This window comes from Pleurodeles waltl, chromosome 8 (assembly GCF_031143425.1).
Source record: "Pleurodeles waltl isolate 20211129_DDA chromosome 8, aPleWal1.hap1.20221129, whole genome shotgun sequence".
Taxonomy (NCBI): Eukaryota; Metazoa; Chordata; class Amphibia; order Caudata; family Salamandridae; genus Pleurodeles; species Pleurodeles waltl.
In genome coordinates, this window is record NC_090447.1 from 1,395,443 (window position 1) to 1,420,639 (window position 25,197).

Consider the following 25,197-nt stretch of genomic DNA (forward strand, 5'->3'; position numbering starts at 1 on the left):
CCAGTACATAGCTCTCACAGGGGGGCATATAAAAGGGCATAGCTCTCACTGGGATATAACAAGACATAGCTCTCACAGGGGGATATAACAGGACAGAGCTCTCACAGGGTTATATGACAGGACATCGCTCTCACGGGGATATGACAGGACATAGCTCTCACTGGGAGATATAACAGGACATAGCTCTCACGGGAAAATATAACAGGACATAGCTATCATGGGGTATATAATAGGACATAGCTCTCACAGGGGCTATAATAGGACATCGCTCTCATGGGGATATAACAGGACATAGCTCTCAATTCGGGATATAGCAGTACATAGCTCTCACATTGGGGATATAACAGGAGAAAGCTGTCACTGTGGGGATAGAACAGGACATAGCTCTCACTGGAGGGATATAACAGGACATAGCTCTCAAAAGGGGATATAACAGGACATAGCTCTCACAGAGGGGGGCATATAACAGGACATAGCTCTTACTGGGGGATATAACAGGACAAAGCTCTCACAGGGGAAGTATAACAGGACATAGCTCTCACTGGAGGGATATAACAGGACATAGGTCTCACAGGGGGGATATAACTGTACATAGCGCTCACAGGGGGCATTTATAACAGGACATAGCTTTCACTGTGATATAACAGGACATAGCTCTCACACGGGGGATATAACAGGACATAGCTCTCACTAGAGGGATATAACAGTACATAGCTCTCACACGGGGGATATAACAGGACATAGCTCTCACTGGAGGGATATAACAGTACATAGCTCTCACGGGGGATATAACAGGAGATAGCTCTCTCAGGGGGATATAACAGGACATAGCTTTCACAGGAGGGAATATAGCATGACATAGCTCTCACGGGGGGATATAACAGGACATACCTCTCACAGGAAGATATAACAGGACACAGCCATCAGGGGGGTATAAAAGGACATAGCTTTCACAGGGTATATAACAGGACATCGCTCTCATGGGGTTGTAACAGGACAAAGCTCTCACTGGTGGGATATGACAGTACATAGCTCTTACAGGGGGATAGAACAGGACAGATCTCTCACACGGGGGGATAGAACAGGACATAGCTCTCACTGGGGATATAACAGGACTTAGCTCTTACATGGGGGATATAACAGGAGATAGCTCGCACATGGGGGATATAACAGGATATAGCTCTCACTAGTGAAATAACAGGACATAGCTCTCACGGGGGATATAACAGGACTTGGCTCTCACGGGGGATATAACAGGACATAGCTCTCACTGGAGGGATATAACAGGACATAGCTCTTACTGGAGGGATATAACAGGACATAGGTCTCAGGGGGAATATAACAGTACATGGCTCTAACACGGGGGATATAACAGGACATTGCTTTCACATGGAGGGATATAGCAGGACATAGCTTTCACAAAGGGGATATAAAAGGACATAGCTCACACAGGGGATATAACAGGACATAGCTCTCACAGGGGGATATAACAGGACATATCTTTCATAGTGGGATTTTACAGGACATATCTCTCACAAGGGGATATGACAGTACATATCTCTCACAGGGGGGATATAACAGGACATAGCTCTCACTGGAGGGATATAACAGTACATAGCTCTCACGGAGGGATGTAACAGGGCATAGCTGTCACAGGGGATATAACAGGACACAGCTCTCACATGGGGGGTATAACAGGACATCACTCTCACGGGGGATTTTACAGGACATATCTCTCACAAGGGGATATAACAGGACTTAGCTCCCACAGGGGGAGTATAACATGACATAGCTCTCACTGGGGAAATAACAGGACATAGCTCTCACAGGGGGGATATAAGAAGACGTAGCTCTCACTGGGAAAATAACAGGACATAGCTCTCACAGGGGGGATATAACAAGCGATAGCTCTCACTGGGGAAATAACAGGACATAGCTCTCACAGGGGGGATATAACAGGACATAGCTCTCACAATGGGATATAACAGGACATAGCTCTCACTGGGATATAACAGGACATAGCTCTCACACGAGGGATATAACAGGACGTCATCTCACAGGGGAGATGTAACAGGACATAGCCCAACAGGGGAATGTAACAGGACATAGCTTTCACTGGAAGGAATATAGCAGGACGTAGGTGCTCATTATGAAGTTGGCGGTGTGGCCCGCCATGCCGGCGGTGGGGGGAAACCCGCCAGCCGGCACGGCGGGCCACACCGCCACATAAAGAACAACTTGAGGGCCGCCATTGGCAGCCCTCACTCACTGCCAGGCTGCCTCCGTCAGGCAGCCTGGCGGTGGTCGTAATCATTATCCGACAGGGCAGTGGTGCTGCCCCTCGGATAATGATCCATAATCATCTAGCCTTTCCCTGGCAGGATCCCCGCCAGTGAAGGCTGGCGGAGGGGGTGCCTTGGGGCACCCCTGGGGGCCCCTGCACTGCCCATGCACTTGGCATGGGCAGTGCAGGGGCCCCTGTGCAGTGCCCCATCATGATCTGCACAACAGGTGCAGCTGCACCCGCCGCATGGAGCCGCCGTCAATGTCCTGGCCGGCCACTAGGAATGTTCATAATACGTCCGGAGGGGATCTGGGGACACTGGCGGTCAGTGTTTTGACCGCCAGCATGAACACAGTGGTTTCTACCGCCAGCATGAACACAGCGGTTTCTACCGCTGTGTTCATTATGACCACCATAGTTCTCACGGAGATATAACAGGACGTAGCTCTCACGGAGGGGATGTAACAATACATAGCTCTCACAGGGGGACATAAGAGGACAAAGCTCTCACTGGAGGGATATAACAGGACTTGGCTCTCACGGGGCTATAACCGCACATAGCTCTAACACGGGGATATAACAGGACATAGCTCTCACTGGAGGGATATAATAGGACATAGCTTTCACATGGGGGATATAACAGGACATACCTCTCACAAAGGGATATAACAGGAGATCGCTCTCACAGGGGGGCTATAACAAGACATAGCTCTCACTGGGGAAATAACAGGAGATCGCTCTCACACGGGTATATAACAGGACATAGCTCTCACGGGGGAATAACAGGACATAGCTCTCACTGGGGAAATAACAGGAGATCGCTCTCACAGCGGGATATAACAGGACATCACTCTCACAGGGGGATAGAACAGGACATAGCTCTCGCTTGCGCAGATATAGCAGGACATAGATCTCACAAACTCAAGCGTCCGCCGGTAGAGGTGCCTCCCTGAGTACCGAGGCTTTACAGGGTTTGACAGCCGGTGTATCTCTTTGAGGGCTCAGATCACAGAGTGTCTCACCTCAGACAGCTGTTACATATAGAGTTAATAATGTTATAAAACATGGTGATGTCTTCGTGAGTCATGCAATAAGTAGCAGGCATGGCCACCATGTGCCAGGGATAATCACAGCATCCTACAGAAGGTCACAAGTCAACAGACATGGACACTGTTGACTGGCAATGGTGACTCAGTGAACTAATGAATCCGCTGCAGGGATTTGTATATGACCACTTGGTAACAGGGTCAGATTCCAGCAGGTCAACTCAGGCTTTCATCCATCCTAGGTCACTAACAAGAGCAACATTGCCATGGGTAACAACAGATATCTGCTATCTGTCAATAGCTCCAAGATATCTATTGGCTGGGTATATCGTTGGCCTATCTCCATGCCACAGATGCCCCCTGGATGCCAGAGATGGACAAATATGTCCACGAGAGCCAATAGATGCTGGAGAGTAAGGATGCCCTTTGCATATGCCAGCAAGGCCAACTAATTGCCAGTGGTGGATAGCAGTGCATGAGCTGTTTTACCATGGGGACATGAGATTGCCGTTGCAAAGAATAGGCAGGTGGGTCGGAGCACACCAGGGAAAGCCACCACATGAAAAGAAGGCCAACAAAGCACTCTGGAAGGCCACCACATGTACAAGACACCCGGCCAGTTAGGGGATGGATTTTGTATGTAAAGGATTGACAGCATCCCTTATGATAAATAATGATAATATACATTTATTGCAAAATAAATAAAAATTGTTACATTCAGCAATATACATAAAGGGTAAAATTGGTAGGCCAGAAACAACCGATGGGATTTCTAGCTCACACAAAGTAAAAACATTGGACTCTAGCCGAGGTGTAGGAAGTCCACTTCAAAGGATGTCTATTTCACCAGGGGTGATGATTACTTAAAAACTGCCTCTCGCATTCCGTGCTGTCCATAGTGTTCTGTATCTTGGATGAGCGAAAGAGTACTAAAAAGGGAGTTGTTTAGTCATGAGCTGAATATCTCCCTCAGATTTCACAGTTTTTTATGCATGCTTTACCAGGAGTTCAGCTTTTAATATGAATTTTGCTACACATGCCATGTGCTGAGGTGTCAGTCCTTTGGGGCAAAATAGGATAGCTTGTCGGCATAATCGAATGCTGTTTGCGTTGAACATGTTTTTGAGGAACAAGTTGCACCAGGGTGACAGTGCAGGGCTTATGCATAGAAGGTGTAGAAAGTCTTACTACTGATCTGCTCATTTCCTGCATTTCCCATCTTGTCAGGGTTTGTGCCATTTTTGGACCATGTCCAGTGAGGGGAGAAGATCTCACCTGGCGTGCAGCACCCTTTATTTTTAGAAATGTGTTTAGAGTTTCTCCCAGGTATGCCTGTGCTGTCGGTGTCTTGTACGTGTTTACAGTCATCCATGAGTGGGACTGTGACCTGAACTTGTCTTTGTCCTCGCTCCACAATAGCTGTTTGATTTGCTTACTTATTAGCTTCTTAAACATTTTATGCAGTAAGGACTTTTTGCCACAGCTCTTCTGCCTGAAGTTGCTTGATTGCTAAAGCAATTTTGCCAGACCATGAGTTTGAGTCATCTGGCAAGCTCAGGCTTGATTCCTCCCTGATTAGTGCTTTTAGTGTGTTTGGGGGCGCTTGTCTTAATAGAGAGACATATTTGAGTATAGCTCCATTCTGTACCAGTGCTTGTTCTTGTAGGCCGAATTCCAGTCTGATTTGTGCTGGTGAGGAGCTGTGTGGTAGGCTGAAGAGAATTCAGAAAACTTTCCTCTGAGCGATGTTGAAGAAATCATTAAACTTGCTGGGATAACTTTCTAAGCTGTATATCAGGGAGGGCAGGAACTTTGTTCTGATCACCGTGAGGAGCGGCCTCCAGGTTGGACTTTGCAGATTCGTTGATAGTTTTTGAAGGTCTGCTAGTTGTGCTGCCACTCTGGCTTTCAGGGTGTTTAAATGCAGGCGGTGAGATCACCTTTCCTGCAATCAGACTCCCAAATATTTGTAGCTGTTGCTTCTGCCCATTAGCTAGTTTCAACAGTGCCACTGCTTTTTCTTTACTATGCACTTGCCGCAGATGACTACTTTGGTTTTCTCCAGGTTTAACAGCAACTTGTTGGATCTGCAATACTAATCCAGGATGTTTAGCAGTTTGTGCAGCCCTGTGCCTGATAGGTTCAAGAGGACGATGTCATCTGTTTAAAGAAGTGCAGTTAGAAGTTGGTAGCCTAGTTTGGGGGATGGGAACTGGCAGAGTTCCGATGTGCACACAGGTCTGCAAGATATAGAATGAATAACATCAGGGCTAGGACGCAGCCTTGCTTTACTCCTCTTCCTATCAGGATTTTTGCTGAGACTCTTCCATTGCAGCCAACCATTACCCTGGCCCAGTTGTCAGAGTCTAGAAGCTGCATTCCTTTTAGCAAGTTTGGCGGAATATTGAGATCCACTAATATTTTCCACAATCTGTGCTCTTCCACAGAGTCGAAGGCTTTAGAGAGGTCCACAAAGCAGGTGTACAAGGCCATTTTCTTTTTTGCATACTTTTCCGCAGCAATGCTAGTGCTACCAAGTTGTCAGTGGTGCTTGATGAGGGTCGGAAACCTGTTTGGTTCAGTGGGATTGGGTTCTGTTTGGTAGCCCAGTTTTTTATTTCCACTTGCAGGGATTCTGCAAATATTTTAGCATCAGTGTCGAGGAGGGCGATCAGTCGATAGCTGTCTGGGTTCCCAGACTTTCTTGTAAATTGGGTGGAGAATTGCCTTTCTCCAGGAATCGGGGATTTTATTTTCCGTGACGCAAAAGGTGAACAGATTACAAAGTTGTTTGGACCAAAATTCTAGATGGTGTTTCAAGACCCATTAAGGCCATTTGGGCCGGGGCCCTATTGATTCTGCAGTGTCTTAGGTGTCTTTCAATCTTTTGTACTTCGAAGGATAAGTGATTTGGCTCATAATATAAGCACATGTTGGGTTCCACCGCTTCCTGATAGTTGTAAAGTTCAGAGATGTACTCGATCCACTTTGCTTCAGGCACGGTGTTGCTTAAGGTCCCTGCCACCCATGTTCCAGTTGGTTGATGATGAACCAAAGGGGGCGGCTGTTCTTTTCTTTGCATGCCTCAATGACTTTGATCCATTCCTGGTCTCGGTGTGCCTGCTTTGCTTCCCAGACTGTCTTCTTGTATTTCTTTCTTAAAGCTTGGAAGGAGCTGTGTTGTCTTGTGTCCATGTGTTGTTTCTTTAGGGCTCTTGCAGCTTTGTTGAGCTGTTGCCTTTGTTGCTTTAGAGATTGTGTGAACCATTGTTTTTTGTTCCATGAGGGTCCAAGCCTGTGCAGTTGTATAGGAGCTAGCCGGTTCCTTCATGGTATTAGCATTGCTTCCCATCTGATGATTACGTCCGGCTGGGTCCCTGGGTTGGATAATAAGCTCGATTTCAAACCTCATATTTCCCAATCCTCAGGTTTGACCATCTTATGCGGCAGAGATGGCTACCTGGATCCTTTGCCCCTATGTTGTGCATTTGTGCCAGGTAATGGTTGTTGCTCGTGATTTCCATGACTTCCAGGTGATAATCAATCAATCAATCAAAGGCATTTGTATAGCGCACTGCTCACCCGGAGGGTCTCAAGGCGCTGGGGGGGGGGGGGGAACGCTACTGCTCGAACAGCCAGGTCTTGAGTTGCTTCCTGAAGGCGAGATGGTCTTGCGTTGTCCGGAGGTGGATGGGGAGGGAGTTCCATGTCTTGGCTGCCAGGTAGGAGAAGGATCTTCCTCCGGCGGTGGCTCTGCGGATGCGGGGGACGGTGGCGAGAGCGAGGCTGGCGGAGCGGAGCTGGCGGGTGGGCTTGTGGAAGGTCAGGCGGCTGTTGAGGAACTTGGGGCCCAGGTCGTGGAGGGCCTTGTGTGCGTGGGTGAGGAGTCGGAACGTGATTCTTTTGTTGACGGGGAGCCAGTGCAGGTCTCTCAGGTGTTCGGAGATGTGGCTGTGTCGGGGGATGTCCAGGATGAGTCGTGCTGAGGCGTTCTGGATCCGTTGGAGTTTCTTCTGGAGTTTGGCGGCGGTGCCGGCGTAGAGGGCGTTCCCGTAGTCCAGCCGACTGGTGACGAGGGCCTGGGTGACCGTCTTCCTGGTCTCGGTGGGGATCCACCGGAAGATCTTTCGAAGCATGCGCAGGGTGTTGAAGCATGAAGATGAGACGGCGTTGACTTGTCTGGTCATCGAGAGGGAGGAGTCCAGGATGAAGCCTAGGTTGCGAGCGTGGTCCGTTGGCTTGGGGGTGGCTCCCAGGGCGGGGGGCCACCAGGAGTCGTCCCAGGCGGATGGTGATGATCCCAGGATGAGGACCTCCGTCTTGTCTGAGTTCAGTTTCAGGCGGCTGTTCTTCATCCATTCGGCGACGTCTTTCATCCCTTCGTGTAGGCTGGCTCTGGCGGCGTCCGGGTCGCTGGTGAGGGAGAGGATCAGCTGGGTGTCGTCGGCGTAGGTGATGATCTTGAGGTTGTGTTGACGTGCGATGGTTGCGAGGGGGCTCATATAGACGTTGAAGAGGGTGGGGCTGAGCGATGACCCTTGTGGAACTCCGCAGATGACTTCGGTGGCCGCTGACCGGAACGGGGGGAGGCGGACTCTCTGGGTTCTTCCGGCGAGGAATGAGGTGATCCACTCCAGGGCCTTCTCCTGGATGCCGGTGTTGTTCAGGTGCTGTACCAGGGTGCGGTGGCAGACAGTGTCGAACGCTGCGGAGAGGTCCAGGAGGATGAGGGCCGCAGTTTCCCCATTGTCCATTAGGGATCTGATGTCGTCTGTGGCTGCGATGAGGGCGGTCTCCGTGCTGTGGTTGGCTCGGAAGCCGGATTGCGAGTGGTCGAGGGATCCGTTGGTCTCGAGGAAGGCAGCTAGCTGTCTGTTGACGGTCTTCTCGATGACTTTGGCAGGAAACGGGAGGAGCGAGATGGGGCGGTAGTTCTTGAGGTCGAAGGGGTCTGCAGTTGGTTTCTTCAGCAGGGCACTGATCTCGGCGTGTTTCCAGCACTCCGGGAAGGTGGCGGTGTTGAAGGAGGCGTTGACGATGTCACGGAGGTGGGGTGCGATGATGTGGTCGGCCGTGTTGAAGATGTGGTGTGGGCAGGGGTCCGTAGGGGATCCGGAGTGGATGGTGTTCATTGTGCGTGTTGTGTCTTCGGTGCTGACTGGGGTCCAGGTGCGGAGGGTGGCAGTGGGGGGCATCGGTTCGGTGGTGGGGTTTGTGGTTGGTGGGCCGAAGCTGTTGTGAATGTTGGCGATCTTGTCGTGGAAGAAGGCTGCGAGGGAGTCGCAGAGGTCTTGCGAGGGAGTGATGTCATTGTTTCCGGCGTCGGGGTTGGAGAGCTCTTTGACGATGCTGAAGAGTTCCTTGCTGTTGTGGGTGTTGTTGTCCAGTCGTTCCTTGAAGGCTGTCTTCTTTGTGGCGCGGATCAGTTGGTGGTGTTTGCGGGTGGCGTGTTTGAGGGCCGTCATGTTGTCTGTGGTCTGGTTGGTGCGCCAGGTGTTCTCCAGGGAGCGGCAGTTCTTCTTGGAGGTGATGAGCTCGTCGGTGAACCAGGAGGCTTTCTTGCTGCTGCGTCTGCTGGGGGGGTTCTTCTTCAGTGGTGCGAGGGCGTCTGCGCAGTTGGTGATCCACTGTGTGAGGTTGTTGGCGGCTTCGTTGGGGTCCGTTGAGCTGGTGGGGGGGTTCTGGCTGAGGAAGGTGGTGAGCTGGTCGCCGGTGATCTTGTTCCAGCTCCTGCGGGGGGTTTGTTGAGGGTGGTGGTGGGTCGTCGTTTTACTGAAGCTGAAGTGGACGCAGCTGTGGTCAGTCCACTGGAGATTGGTGGAGTGGCTGAAGGTGACATATTTGCTGGATGAGAAGACTGGGTCAAGCGTGTGGCCGGCGTGGTGGGTAGGGGTGGTTACCAGTTGCTTGAGTCCGAGGTTGGCCAGGTTGTCCAGTAGAGCAGTGGTGTTGCGGTCCTTGTCGTCCTCCAGGTGGAAGTTGAGGTCCCCCAGGAGGATGTAGTCGGTGGAATTGATGGCGTGGGGGCTGACGAAGTCTGTGATGTCTTCGCTGAACTGTGTGCGTGGTCCCGGTGGTCTGTAGATGAGGGTGCCTCTGAGCGTGGTCTTGGGGTTGGTGTGTATCTGGAAGTGGAGGTGTTCGGCGGAGGTGAAGGTGTCATCGGAGTTGGTCGTGATGCGGATGGTGTTTTTGTGGATGATGGCGATGCCTCCTCCTGTCTGGTTGACGCGGTCCCTCCTGGTGATTTTGTAGCCTTCTGGGACGGCGATGGCGACGTCGGGTGCTGAGGAGGCGTTCATCCAGGTTTCCGTCAGGAAGGCGATGTCTGGTGCTGTCGAGTCGAGGAGGTTCCAGAGTTCGACGGCATGCCTGTGAACGGAGCGGGTGTTGAGCAGGATGCACATCAGGTGTTTGTTGCTGGGGCTCGGTTTAGTAGGTGCAGTGTTGGGTCGTAGGCTGGTGAAGCGGCAGGTCAGGCAGGTGAAGGGTCCGTGGGTGCGTCTCGGGGTGGCTCGGTAGCAGGCGTGTTTCGGCCGGCGTTGAGTGCGTGGAGGGTTCTGGCATCGTAGCTGTGCAGGGTGTGCTGGCGAGGGCGAGGACCAGGGGGTCTGGCGCTGGGCGCGGTCCAGGCGCGGACGGGCGCAGACGGGCTTACCTTTGGCGCACCTTCGGCACTCAGTCGGTGCTCCCGCTGCACGCGTCCGCTGCGCGGTCGCTCTGGGGGCGTCATAAGTAAGGAGCCGGGAGGGAGGAGCAGCTGGGTGGCGGGAGCGGTCCGGCGAATGGAATCACAGGGGGGCGGGGCCGCAGGGAGGCAGCGGCGGGAAATCCCAGGAGCAGCGAGCGAAGGAATCTGCAGGCAGGAGGCGGCAAAGGCAGGCAGGAGCGGCAGCAGTGAGTGGGGCGACCAAGCCCTGTGGAGGGCTGAGCGGTCACACTCTGTGGTCCCCTACGGTCCCCTTAAGTAAGGAGCCGGGAGGGAGGAGCAGCTGGGTGGCGGGAGCGGTCCGGCGAATGGAATCACAGGGGGGCGGGGCCGCAGGGAGCCAGCGGCGGGAAATCCCAGGAGCAGCGAGCGAAGGAATCTGCAGGCAGGAGGCGGCAAAGGCAGGCAGGAGCGGCAGCAGTGAGTGGGGCGACCAAGCCCTGTGGAGGGCTGAGCGGGATAATCACTTTCGCATCTTACTTCTATGCTAAAAACTTGGATGTATTTGAAGAATGTTATGGATGTAAATATGTAATCCAGGGTGCTAGCTGATTTCTTTGATATATGCGTTGGATTCGCTGGGCTGTCTGTGGGGAAATGACCATTCAAGGCCCTCAGTCACAGGGGGTCATTATGACCCTGGCGGAAGGCGGAGAAGCGGCGGTAAGACCGCCAACAGGCTGGCGGTCTCCCTTCATGGAATTATGACCATGGCGGTTACCGCCATGGTTATCCGCCGGTTCTCCGTTCCGCCCGCCAGGGCGGAGACGACCGCCGGGCTGGAGACCTGGGTCTCCTGCCCGGTGGCCGTCACTATACCGCCGGTGGTATTTGGACCCGGCTTACCGCCGTGGATTTCTAGCGGTTTGAACCGCCATGAAATCCATGGCGGTAAGCACTATCGGTGCCAGGGAATCCCTTCCCTGGCACTGATAGGGGTCTCCCCCACCCTGACTCCCTCCCCTACCCCCCCACCACCCCTGCCACCCCCCAAAGGTGGTAGGGCCCCCCTCCCCACCCCAACCCCCAACATCACTTCACCCATACCCACACGACACGCACGCAGGCACCACCTACATACTTACACGCACACACACCGACATACATGCCAACATCCACACACACAGTCAGAAACACACACCCACATTCAGACATACACGCACACATCCATACAGACATACCCACAGACATACACGCACTCATTCCCATAGACACAACACCCCTGCAAGCATACACACACTCACACACCCCCTCTACATACACAGACGCACACCCCCATGCACCCACACAACACCCCCTCACCCCCCTCCCCTCACGGACGATCGACTTACCTGGTCCCACGTTCCTCCGGGAGGGGACGGGAGCCATGGGGGCAGCTCCGCCGACACCACACCGCCAACAGATGTGATTCGCTGGGCAGTGTTCTGTTGGCGTGGCGGTGGAGGTGGAGCAACCTCCACTTCCCCGCCGCCCGCCAGTATGGCTGTTGGCGGCTCTCCATCCGTAAAAGGGACGGAGGGCAGCCAACGGTCATAATAGGCCGAGCAGCAAACCGCCTGCACTTCAAAAAAGACCGCCGAGGTCAAAATGACCCCCAAAGTCTCCATGACTCATCAGTGAGCGATCGCATTTGTCCATGTCACTGAAGCAAGAACTTGCTGTGGAATAACCAGGCGTTGACCTAAGGCTCTTTCTCTAGTACTTCTATACCAATGGTTGACCATATTTAGGTTGAAATCGCCTGTGTTTAGCCAGCATGCGTTCCCGTACGATGCTTTTAGTGATTGGAGTTTGTTTTCCGTAGTGTCTAATAAATGCAGTTTGTGGATTGCATTGGGATTGATATAGATGTTTAATATTATGACCGAAGTGGCTGCCTGGTCCAAAAGCCAGTTTTCAATAATGACGGCTAACATGTGGGCTGGAAGCTGGTCGATTTTCCTTGCCTTTAGAGATTTACTAGTGGTTATGTAGGTGGAAAGGCCTCCCTTGGGGTGTCCCTAGCACTTTGCTTTTGTTGCTGGGCTAAAGAATTTTTGGAATCATGTTAACCGATTTTCATCCACATGCCAAGTTTCTTGTAGGCAGATGGAAGTTTCTCAAGAAGGAATCCAGGTTTGGGTCATGAGTGATTTTGGTTGACCCTGCTGTGTTCCAAGGAATTCTTTTTGTGTTGCCCAGCGCATGTTTGGGCCGTGATCCAGAGTTTGAAATATCTTTTAGTGTTCCTGGGTCCCCACACCTGTCTTGGGGAGCATGGGTGTGTCATGGTCGCAAGAATAATTTGTTCCAACTAGTTTCACCTTTTTGCAGCTCCATTACCTGGTCTCGTCTTGTTACTTGGTGTTCCTGTGGGGTGGTGATTATGTAATCTCTTGGTCTGTGGGGGAAGGGGAAGAACCTCCCTTGGTGTGTTGTAGGAATGATCTCCGAGTGACATCCCTTTGGCTTGCTGTCTGTGTTCTGTCGCATTTTCCCCTGGTACCATGCGGGATGAGGAATGTCGGGTATTTTTCCTTGTTCACTTCTTTAACTCTATACCCCAAAGTTCAAATGCCTCTCATTTTGATAGTATCTGCTGCACTTGTTCCATGCTGCTAAGGCGGACTCCCGTGAACTCATTTGCGCCTCCCTTACTTGCTGCTAGAAAGGCTATGTACTCAAGATCTTTGCTGTTTAATTGTTCCAGCCCTGGGGTGGCATTACAGATTCTCAAGAGGTTGCCTCTATTTAGAATGTCCAAAGGGCCCTGAGATTTGTATGTGGGATGAAAGATAAGGGTATGAGGGCCCTTATCCTTTGAGTTCAGCGGAGGACTGGGCGCAGTTATGTGGGGCTTTGTGAAGTGCAGCGCTGATGTAATTTCAACATCTGTTATTTATTTTTGTTCCGCCTCGGTGGGTGCCTGCTCTATGCAGTTTGAATCGAACGAGCGGACTATAGTCTTTGTGATGGGCCTCAAGGGTCTTGTTCTGCAGGATAAAAGACCGGTTGCAGAAGGATCGTTCAATTGATCCCTTGCCTTATTACAGACCTTCCCCGGGCGGGTGGCCTGGGTGGAGTTTGCATATTTATCAGATTGAGCGCGGTTCATGTGAAGCTCCATTGGATTAGTTGATGTGGGGTGAGCCCCTTGGGAGGTGGTGGGGCCCAGGTTCCCCTCTGGCTCAACCCAGGGCCTGGAGGATGAGATCTGAAGGAAAGAGCTGGTGGGTGCCGACTGCAGTAGGGTGTTTTACCAGGGCAGTTTAATCGGAGTTCTTTGGGCCTGTCCAGTGCTGCTGTGTTACCAGGAACTCCTTGGTTCATGCTTCTAGCAGAGATGGTTCCTTCCTCTATCTGCTGCCATTGAGCGTAGTTGCCACTTTGAAGCCTCAGAGGCAGGGCTATGGTTTCTGACGATTAGGAGGGTGGCAAGCGTTTTATCAATTCCTCTTTGATGCTTGACTCTTTCTGAGTTTCCTCCCAATGGGTATTGCACCAGTTTCTGTCTGCAGGATGGGTTTTGATTTCCTGACCCATTAATGGTTGATTGTGCATTTTCCTTAGCCGTTTCTTGTTTTTCCTGGAGAGAACTGGAAGAAAGGGACCTTCTTCTTGGATGTGCGCTTTTTCTGTACTTTCCTTTATTGTTCCCAACAACTGATCTGGGCATGCTTTGGGCTGTGTTGCGACATTGGGGACTCCCATTTGAGGTCTGTTTAATGTTCCTGGGGGTGGTTGATCATGTGTCCATAGCCTGCCATTTCTCCATTGTTAGGCTTCCTTTTGTAAGATTACTACTATTGTCGACATGATTGATGGCAAATCTTGCAGTTTATCCAAGATTGGGCTGTAGTGGCAATGATGACCCTGGGTGGGTAGCTCCTTGTCGGCCTCCACTTGTGCTTAAGCTCTTTTGATTAGCAAATTTTATCTGTCCAGCTTATTCTCAATGGCCATAGTTGTGGTAGCCAAGCGGTGCAAGATTTGAATTTGAATGTCTAGTTTGTCTGTATTGAAGATAGTAGCGTTTGTTATGGCTGTGAGGGTTTCTTTTTTTAAAGCTGCCCATTCTTACAGGAGAAGAGGGCCAGAGTCGATGTGTCCCCGATTTTGTGTAGTTTCTAATGTGGACAGCAAGTTTGTGAAGGGTTGGTTGATTGTCCTGTTTGTGGGTGTGAGATGGTTATACCCATCATCTACGTCAATGTTGAAGACATCCTCTAACTCCCCCTGTGTTAGAGAGGCCTCACCGGGGTGGTTGGGTAGATTTGACCTTGAGGTTGATAATTTTGAGGCCAGATTTTCCCAGCTGCTTTTTTGAATTTCCTTAATGCAATGTTCTTTGATGGGAAGGTTGTCAGTATCTAAGTTTCTGTTTGTTACCACTATGGTGGGTGATAGAGCGATTGGTTGCTTTAGTGGCTGGAGAGTATGCCCAGTTTTGTTGTGTGAGGGATCCAAGCGGGGCGGGGATCTTGGTAGTGAAAGGTCGGGCATTGATTCTTGAGCTGTATTGCTTGGAGGGAAATCTGCCCAAGAGCTGCCCAGGGTTATTGCCCTGTCACTGAAAGATCTCCATCCAGAATGGGATCTCTTGGTTGAATCTCCGGGGACGGTTTTGTGGCTGGTATTTTTCTCCAGTGGCGTAAAGTACTCAGGGATCCCTTTGGGTCCACCCTTCATCCTCTGGGTTCCCCTTTGTGTCTTTTCCTGGGGTCCTGGCAAACCCTCCTTTGGAGTTGTTGAGACCATTGCCCCCTTTGGCGACACCTCTGGCGTGAGTTGGGGCTTTGTGGCATGCCTTGATTTCCCCCCATTGGCCTGCCCCCTCTGTTTGTTGGGGGTGGCCTTTTTTCTCCTCATTAAATTTTGTACTCTGTCATGTCATTAAGAGGAGGGAGCTGTGGGTCCTCATGCTGTCTTCACACTTTCTTTGGTCCCCCTTGAGGATTTTGAGGTCTGCAGACGCTCCTCCTTTGCCTCTCTTAATCGTGGGTTGAGTGTGAGAGTGTGACGGGAGAGGGGAGGCTGGAGTCCCCTGGAGTTCACCTGACCTGCTGTCCCTGGCGCGAGGGAGCTAGGGGTCAGCGAGTGGGTCTCACCGGTGCCTGCAAGCAAAACCTAGACCTGGCTGGGCCACTTTCGCGGGGAACAGGGGCACGCACTCGGTCACAGCCACCTACGACTGCTGTGCTCGCACTTTGCTAAGCACTTGCTAAGCTTGGTCGGGGACCCACGCATCTGCTTGCTATATGCTGCTGCTGTTTCTGCTGCTGCTGGTACGTGCTGTAGCTGTGGCAAGGAGCCTGATCCCTGCGCCGGTGGGTGAGTCTGTGTTTGTGGACCCACCCTGGGGAGGCCAGGGACCTCCTGGGACAACCTGTGCTAAACACTGTGTTCTCGCCGTCCTGAAAGCTACCAGACAGGGACCTCTGCTCTCCTGCAGTACTGGCGCACTCCAGTTGGTTCTGCGGGCTGTTTACAGGCCAAAGCAGTCTCGCACAGCAACTTGTGCCGTTGGTAGCAGTCTCCAGAACACCTCTAAGCCAAATCAAAAGGAAAGAAGAGAGGTTTCAGTGCAAGGCTTCAGTGCGAATCTGTAGTCGCTTGACCATCAGTTGACAGTTGCCCATTGAGGCTGAGCTGGATCAGCTGGAGTATTTCTGCTGCAAGAGTGCGTTCACCTGCTCTGACCTGAAATGGTCACCAATAAAATAAGCAGACTTTGGCCCCATTGCGTGTGAACCTCCAAGATGGTTGCTGCATGTTACTGGGACCGGTGGCAAGGGGGTCTCACCATTGCCCCCACAAGCCGCACCCAAACCTAGCTGGACCGCTTCTGTGGAGGACCGGGGCACACACTTAGTTGCAGCTGACTACGGCTGCTGTGCTCACGCTGTCCTGGCTGCTTCCGCTATGTGGCCTTTGGGCCCGCCTCCTGATTTCCTGTTTTCCACTCCTCCCTTGCCTGCCTCCTCGCAGCCTCGCTGTCCAGCACGAGTAACAGAGGTTGTGGCACAGGGAGTGGAGCAACAGGACTACGATTGACGGTGATGGACCACGGCTGTCGGCACGTGGGAAGGAAGATAAATTGCATCCCCCTGGCGACGAGTGCTTCAGGGTCTCTTTCTCAGCACTTCTGGGTCAGCAATGACAGATTCCCTTGTGTCCTTTTCCATCTTACCTAGCAGCACAGACATTGATGTTTCAAAGGTTTCCTGTTACAATGCATACTCTGTTTCAAGTACTGTAATAGAAAACTGAGACCTTCCAGGATAAGAGGTGCACTGGTTAAAATGAATAATATATTTATATAGTGTTAGAAAATGAATTATTGGTAAGGGCAGGTAAGTACCTACACTTAGCAATAGGTCACTAACCTCCACTTAGGTCCAGTTAGGTCTCAGTAAATTAAACCCAGCTCAACCCTTGGTATCTTGGCAACGAGCGACAAGGCTTAACTTAGGAGACAGAGTGTAAAGCATTCAAATATCACAAAACAGCAATTAAATAAATACAGGAAACAGTTTAAAAATCCAAAGCCAATTCATAAAAATAGATTATATTTTTATCTTTAAAATGACACAAAAACTAATAAAATCAGATAAGGGGAACCGGAGATATGAATTTTTTAAGAATTATTGTTTTTTAGCGCCTAGAAACAAAAAGCGCCAATCGAGTCATCTGGTTGCACCTCGACCGGGATGGAGCCCGGCTCGGCTACAGGCCGCGGGAGGCCTCGGTCAAAAGTTTACCTTCGCACTTAATCGTTTTTCTGAAGATTTTCTTCAGCGGGACGAACCTGCCAGTCCAATCCGACCTGCTGGAGCCCTTCTCCGGATACAAGTCGCGGGAATCCTCCGTGGAGATTTTTACCTTCGGACTTAGTCATTTTTTCGAGGTGAAAATCCTTCGACCGGGGTAAACTTGGATCTTGATCCGACGTCCTTGGAGCCCTCCTCGGATAAGCTGGCTGGGAGGTCCCGGTCAACTTTGTACATTCGGACTTAGGGGGTCATTCCGACCCTGGCGGTCCATGACCGCCAGGGCCGGGGACCGCAGAAGCACCGCCAACAGGCTGGCGGTGCTTCCTGGGCCATTCTGACCGCTGCGGTAAAGCCGCGGTCAGAAAAGGGCAACCAGCGGTTTCCCGCCGGTTTACCCCTGGCCCAGGGAATCGCCATGGGGATTCCGACCCCATTCCCGCCATCCTGTTCCTGGCGGTTTTTACCGCCAGGAACAGGATGGCGGGAACGGGTGTCGTGGGGCCCCTGGGGGACCCTGCACTGCCCATGCCACTGCCATGGGCAGTGCAGGGGCCCCCTAACAGGGCCCCATAAAGATTTTCTGCTTTGCAGACACTGAAAATCGCGACGGGTGCCACTGCACCCGTCGCACCCCTACAACTCCGCCGGCTCCATTCGGAGCCGGCTTCATTGTTGCAGGGGGTTTCCCGCTGGGCCGGCAGGCGGCCTTCTGGCGGTGCCCCCCTTAGTCTCTTTTTGGGAGATTTTCTTCACCAGGACGAACCCGCAAATCAGGCCAGGTCGTGGTTGAGGCAAGCCAGCTAGAGTTGCTGCGGCGGGTTGGTCCCTCTATGGAGCTTTTTTCCAAAGGTTTTCCAAACTTCTGGATCTTCTCTCAGATGTTACTTTGAGGTTCTTTTGGGGTCCGCAGCTCACCCCAAGGTTCCAGAAGCTCTGAGATGATCCTTGGGGGTGTGGACTACAACTCCCAGAATGCACCTGCCGCAAACTCCTTTTTGGCCACTGGACAGTGGTCAGCTGGTTGATTTCTTCAGGAGTTGGTGCAGGGGACGCTGGTTAGCAATTTTTCACCTGTAGCAAACAGGGAGTCCCTCCTTGAACCAGTTGAAGCCAGGCAAAGTCCTTCTTGTGGTGAAGCCCAAGTGTACAGCTGGTGCAGTCCTTCAGAGTGCAGGTTCCAGGTGCTGGCCAGGGGTCCAGCAGGGCGGTCCTTCTTCTCCTTTGGTTCTTCCTTGTTGGAATCTGGTGGGGATCTGGTAGGGAGCTGAAGTGTGGGTGCAGGTCTGCCAGTTTTGTCCTTGCTCCTGGGTGAAAAACAGGGGGGGTTCCTGATTCTCCAATCTGGTGCAGGGTGTGGCCAAAATCAATCCCAGGAGGCAACAGTCTACAAAATCCATCATGGCTGGAAATGATTCTTGGAGGTTACATCGGGCTGAGCCCACCCACTGGTGTGGCTAAAAATCATAAACACACCCCTCTCCTGCCCTCTCCTAATCTAATCAAGGGGGTACCTAGTTGTCTGGGGTTGCAGGATGCGAGGGTGTTGCTGGGTTGCTCAAAATGTCCTTCTCTGTCTTTGAAGACCAGTTTGGCAGCACTCCCTCCTTCCTGTCTCACCATCTGCTGAGGGGAGATCCCCTCCCACAGGCACATCTCTTTGTGTGAAGCCAGGCCACTTCACACCTCATCAAGGCAGCCTGGCCAGGCTGCCAGAGGCTAGCCAATCAGAGCCCAGCAGCAAAAACAATGCAGGGCTGAAATCAGCAACTTTTCAGGTAAAGTTTAAAACTCTTTACCTGGACAAGTTATATTAAATCCAACAACTGGAAGTTGTAGGATTTATTATAATAATTCATTTGATACCAAACTCTTTGTATCTGTCACTTAAGGGGACTTTTAAAATTAAAATAAAGTCTCCCCATTCTAGCCTATGAAGGCCATTCACTAACATGAGGGAAAACAAATTTGGCTGTTTTACCTCACGAGGGCTTATAAAACTATTTTTATAAGGTCCCTGTTAATAGTTACATGGCACCCAGCCCTAGGGGCACATAGGGCACACCTTAGGGGTGACTTATATGTAAAAATAAGGTAGTTTAAGACTTTGGAACTACTTTTAATTCCAAAGTCGAAATTGCATATAACTTTAATTTGAAAGCAGCCAGCAAGGCAGGCCTGCCTTTAAAATGACACTGGGCACCTCAGCAGTGCACCTATGGGGGCACTACCTATGCTGGGGTCCCCAAACCTCCATGCCCTACCATATACTAGGGACGTATAGGTAGGTTGACTTGGCCAATTATAATTAGCCTAATTTGCATACTGATTTTACTGGTTAGCAGTACCTAGGGCACCATTAGAGTCAGGAAAACACCAGCCAAAAGTGGAAAATGGGGGCAAAAAGTTAGGGGGCCTCTGCAGTCACCCCTGTTTTCTCACATATAGGTAAATACACTGCACAAAGGACTGGACCATGCAGCACATCTTGTGTTCCTCTTTTGACTTCAAGGGCGTGAGCACATTGCACTTTGCAGTGAAAGGCAAAGATTGTGCAGCATGATGGAGGAAGAGACTGGGCTCCAGCTGCTGCTTCTAAAGGACACAAGAGGTGGACTGCTCTGACAGGAGAGGAGCTGCTCTGTTCAGCCAGATGACAAGATCAGCATTCTGCATCTTGGTGTGAGGAGCCCAGAGATGCTGAGTGATTTTATATCACTCATGACATGTTAAGTGACATAAGTAAAGACATCTGAAATGACATCCATGTGCCCTGTTTGTAAAGATTCATGTTTGTGCTTGGTCTGTTCAGATAAATGTCTGCGCCCTATCTTTCCTGATCCATATTGGTGCTCTGTATGTACAGACCCACATCGGTGCTGTCTTTACTGACCCACGTCTATGTCAATCTCTGTACAGATCCATGTCTGAGCCGTGGTTCTCAGCTTCATATCTGTAGTCTGTTTAGATCGCTCAGTGTCTGTTTGCTGTCTGTACAGACCCCGTGTCAGTGCTCTGTCTGTACAGACCCCATGTCAGTGCTCTGCCTTTACAAAGCCCATGTCAATGCTCTGTCTGTACAGACCCCATGTCAGTGCTCTGTCTTTACAGACCCCATATCAATGCTCTCTCTGTACAGACCCCAGGGCAGTACTCTGTCTGTACATACCCCATGTCAGTGCTCTGTCTGTACAGACCCCATATCAGTACTCTGTCTGTACAGACCCCAGGGCAGTACTCTGTCTGTACAGACCCCATGTCAGTGCTCTGTCTGTACAGACCTCAGGGCAGTACTCTGTACAGATCTCATGTCAGTGCTCTGTCTTTACATACCCCAGGTCAGTATCCTGTCTGTACAGACCCCAGGTCAGTACTCTGTCTGTACTCTGTCTGTACAGATCCCAGGTCAGGGCTCTTTCTTTACATACCCCATGTCAGTGTTCTGTCTGTACAGAGCCCATGTCAATGCTCTGTCTGTAAAGACCCCAAGGCAGTACTCTGTCTGTACAGACCCCAGGGCAGTACTCTGTCTGTACAGACCCCCGGTCAGTACTCTGTCTGTACAGATCTCATGTCAGTGCTCTGTCTTTACATATCCCAGGTCAGTACTCTGTCTGTACAGACCCCAGGTCAGTACTCTGTCTGTACAGACCCCAGGTCAGTACTCTGTCTGTACAGACCCCAGGTCAGTACTCTGTCTGTACTCTGTACAGACCCCAGGGCAGTGCTCTGTCTTTACATACCCCATGTCAGTGTTCTGTCTTTACATACCCCATGTCAGTGTTCTGTCTGTAGAGACCCCATGTCTGTGCTCTGTCTGCACATATCCATGTCTGTGGCCCATGTCTGTATAACTTGATGCCTGTGGCCTCTCTGTACATATCCAAGTGTACACCTGACTCTATAGATCCATGCATGAGTCAGAGCTATATGGATCCATGTTGGTGCCGACCAGTGTGCAGATCTGTTTCCGGCCCACTTTACAGATATTTTGTCTCTTTCTTACTCTATCCAGACCTGTGTGTATTCCATTTGTGTGCAGATGTGTACCTCTGTCTGCCTCTGATCTCGGTCTTGTCTCTGGTCCTACAGATGAATGTCTGCTCACATCCATGTTTTACCTCTTTCTGTACAGGTCCATGTCTGACCACTGTCTTTACACATCCAAGTCCGACCCCTGTCTGTATAGATCCATGTCTGACTCATCTGTACACATCCATGACTGACCTCTGTCTGTACACATACAGGTCTGAACTCTGTCTGTAGAGATCCATGTCTGACCGGTCTGTATAGATCTATGTCTGACCCTTGTCTGTACAGGTCCATGTCTGATCCCTGTCTTTACAGAATCACATCTGTACCCTGTCTGCACAGATACACGTTTGACCCCTGTCTGTACCAACGCACATCTGTACCCTATCTCTACTAACACATATATGAACCCTGTCTGCGCCACATCACATCTGTGCCCTATGTGTACAGATACATGTCTGCCCACTGTCTGTACCAACTCACATCTGCCCCCTATCTGTACAGATCCACGTATGATCCCTGTCTGTACAAACCCATGTCTGTACCCTATCAGTACAGATACATGCACGGCCCCTGTCTGTACAAACTCATGTCTGTACCCTGTCTGTACCAACTTAGGTCTGTCCCCTATCTGTACAGATACATGTCTCACCTATGTGTGTACCTACTCACGTCTGTGCCTTACCTGTACAGATACATGACTGACCCCTGTCTATACCGACTCACGTCTGCACCCTATCTGTAAAGTTACAAGTCCGATCTCTGCCTGTACTGACTCACACCTGTGCCCTATCTGTAAAGATACATGTCTGACCCCAGTCTGTACCGACTCATGTCTGTGCCTGGCCTGTACAGACACATGTCTGACCCACCTGCACTGTTCTATGCCAGAACCCTGTATGTTTAGATCCATGTCTGTCCCCTATCTGTACAGATATATGTCTGACCCCCTGTCTGTACAGATCCGTGCCTGACCCCTGTCTGTACAGATCCGTGCCTGACCCCTGTCTGTACTGAGTCACGTTTGTGACCCCGTATTTACAGATACATGTCTCTGTCCTCACTTGGCCCATTTTGTTTTGCAGATAGCAGCACACCTGAGAAAGAGAAGTGTCGAACAGGGATGAAGTTGCAGCTCCCCGGGGGTTACTTCCTGCAGAACACTTGGCACCCCGTCTCCTGCGGCATGACCAGGTTCACCTCACAGGATGAGATCAATCGCTGCCTAAAGGGGAAATCGCTCCGCCTCATCGGAGACTCCACCCTGATCCAGTGGATGACGTACTTCACCAACACACTCAAAAGTAGGTAAACTTCACCACGTCAGCAATGTCAGCCTGTGCTGTACTTTACATGTCACTGTGTGCTTGGTTATCAGCAGCTGTACATTACATGTCAGACTGCACCTGGCGATCAGCAGCTGTACATTACATGTCAGACTATACTTTGTTATCAGCAGCTGCACATTACATGTCAGACTGTACCTGGCGATCAGCTGCTGTACATTACATGTCAGACTGCACCTTGGTTATCAGCAGCTGTACATTACATGTCAGACTGTACCTGGCGATCAGCAGCTGTACATTACATGTCAGGCTGTACCTGGCGATCAGCAGCTGTACATTACATATCAGACTGTACTTGGTTATCAGCAGCTGTACATTACATGTCAGACTGCACCTGGCGATCAGCAGCTGTACATTACATATCAGACTGTACTTGGTTATCAGCAGCTGTACATTACATGTCAGACTGCACCTGGCGATCAGCTGCTGTACATTACATGTCAGACTATACTTGGTGATCAGCAGCTGTACATTACATATCAGACTGCACCTGGCGATCAGCAGCTGTACATTACAAGTCAGACTGTCCCTGGAGATCAGCAGCTGTACATTACATGTCAGACTGTACCTGGCGATCAGCAGCTGTACATTACATGTCAGGCTGTACCTGGCGATCAGCAGCTGTACATTACATATCAGACTGTACTTGGTTATCAGCAGCTGTACATTACATGTCAGACTGCACCTGGCGATCAGCAGCTGTACATTACATGTCAGACTATACTTTGTTATCAGCAGCTGTACATTACATGTCAGACTATACTTTGTTATCAGCAGATGCACATTACATGTCAGACTGTACCTGGCGATCAGCTGCTGTACATTACATGTCAGACTGCACCTTGGTTATCAGCAGCTGTACATTACATGTCAGACTGTTACCTGGCGATCAGCAGCTGTACATTACATGTCAGGCTGTACCTGGCCATCAGCAGCTGTACATTACATGTCAGACTGCACCTGGGGATCAGCTGCTGTACATTACATGTCGGACTGTACCTGGCCATCAGCAGCTGTACATTACATGTCAGACTGCACCTGGAGATCAGCAGCTGTACATTACATGTCAGACTGTACCTGGCGATCAGCTGCTGTACATTACATGTCAGACTATACTTGGTGATCAGCAGCTGTACATTACATATCAGACTGCACCTGGCGATCAGCAGCTGTACATTACAAGTCAGACTGTCCCTGGAGATCAGCAGCTGTACATTACATGTCAGGCTGTACCTGACGATCAGCAGCTGTACATTACATGTCAGACTATACTTGGTTATCAGCAGCTGTACATTACATGTCAGACTGCACCTGGGGATCAGCTGCTGTACATTACATGTCAGACTATACTTGGTTATCAGCAGCTGTACATTACATGTCAGACTGCACCTGGCGATCAGCAGCTGTACATTACATGTCAGACTGTACTTGGTGATCAGCTGCTGTACATTACATGCCAGACTGCATCTGGGATCAGCTGCTGTACATTACATGTCAGACTGCACCTGGGGATCAGCTGCTGTACATTACATGTCAGGCTGCACCTGGCCATCAGCTGCTGTACATTACATGTCAGACTGTACCTGGGGGATCAGCAGCTGTACATTACATGTCAGAGTGCACTTGGTGATCAGCAGCTGTACATTACATGTCAGACTGTACCTGGCGATCAGCAGCTGTACATTACATGTCAGACTGCACCTGGCGATCAGCAGCTGTACATTACATGTCAGACTCCACCTGGCGATCAGCAGCTCTACATTACATGTCAAACTATACTTGGTTATCAGCAGCTGTACATTACATGTCAGACTATACTTGGCGATCAGCAGCTGTACATTACATGTCAGACTATACTTGGTTATCAGCAGCTGTACATTACATGTCAGACTGTACCTGGCCATCAGCAGCTGTACATTACATGTCAGGCTGTACCTGGCCATCAGCAGCTGTACATTAAATGTCGGACTGTACCTGGCCATCAGCAGCTGTACATCACATGTCAGGCTGTACCTGGCGATCAGCAGCTGTACATTACATGTCAGGCAGCACCTGGCCATCAGCAGCTGTACATTACATGTCAGACTGTACCTGGGGGATCAGCAGCTGTACATTACATGCCAGACTGTACCTGGTGATCAGCAGCTGTACATTACATGTCAGACTATACTTGGCTATCAGCAGCTGTACGTTACATGTCAGACTGTACCTGGTGATCAGCTGCTGTACATTACATGTCAGACTGTACCTGACGATCAGCAGCTGTACGTTAAATGTCAGACTGTACTTGGTTATCAGCAGCTGTACATTACATGTCAGAATGTAGGAGGCTGGCCTGGCTTATAGTGGGTACCTGATGGTACTTACACCTTGTGCCAGGTCCAGTTATCCCATATTAGTAGTGTTCTAGCAGCTTAGGCTGATAGAGGTAGCTATAGCAGAGCAGCGTAGGCTGAACTAGGAGACATGCAAAGCTCCTACTATACCACTTGTATCATATAGCACTATATCATAAGAATCACAATACTCAGAGTTACTAAAAATAAAGGTACTTTATTTTAGTGACAATGTGCCAAAAATATCTCAGGGGATATACTCCCTTAGGAGGTAAGTAAAATACACCAAATATACACACGAACCAAAATCAGGTAAGTAAACAGTTAGAAAAGTAGTGCAAACACTGTAGAATACAATAGGATGCAATAGGCCTAGGGGCAACACAAACCATATACTAAGAAAGTGGAATGCGAACCACTTAGGGACCCGAGTCCTAGTGTAGATACTCCACCCCAAGACCCTAAAAAGTAGGAGTAGAGTTCCCCAGAAACACATTAAAGTCGTGATAGGAGATTCTGCAAAGAGCACACTGACTGCAAAGCACTGAAGGCGTATTCCTGGACCTGAGGACCTGTAAAGGAAGGGGACCAAGTCCAAGAGTCACGAAAGTGTCCAGGGAGGGCAGGAGCCCACTAAACCCCGGATGAAGGTGCAAAATGGCTGCCTCCGGGTGGAAGAAGCTGAAGATTCTGCA

The 25,197-nt window shown here is 50.6% G+C and overlaps 1 protein-coding gene across 1 annotated transcript in view; it reads left to right on the plus strand.

Annotated features, from left to right (window-relative positions):
• The window catches only part of LOC138249650 (NXPE family member 4-like), a 262,230-nt gene that overhangs the window by 222,101 nt on the left and 14,932 nt on the right, over window positions 1-25,197 (plus strand). The window contains exon 5 of the mRNA XM_069203604.1: window positions 21,906-22,124. Within this exon, the coding sequence (XP_069059705.1) occupies window positions 21,906-22,124 (219 nt within the window). The remainder of the gene's footprint in view (window positions 1-21,905; window positions 22,125-25,197) is intronic.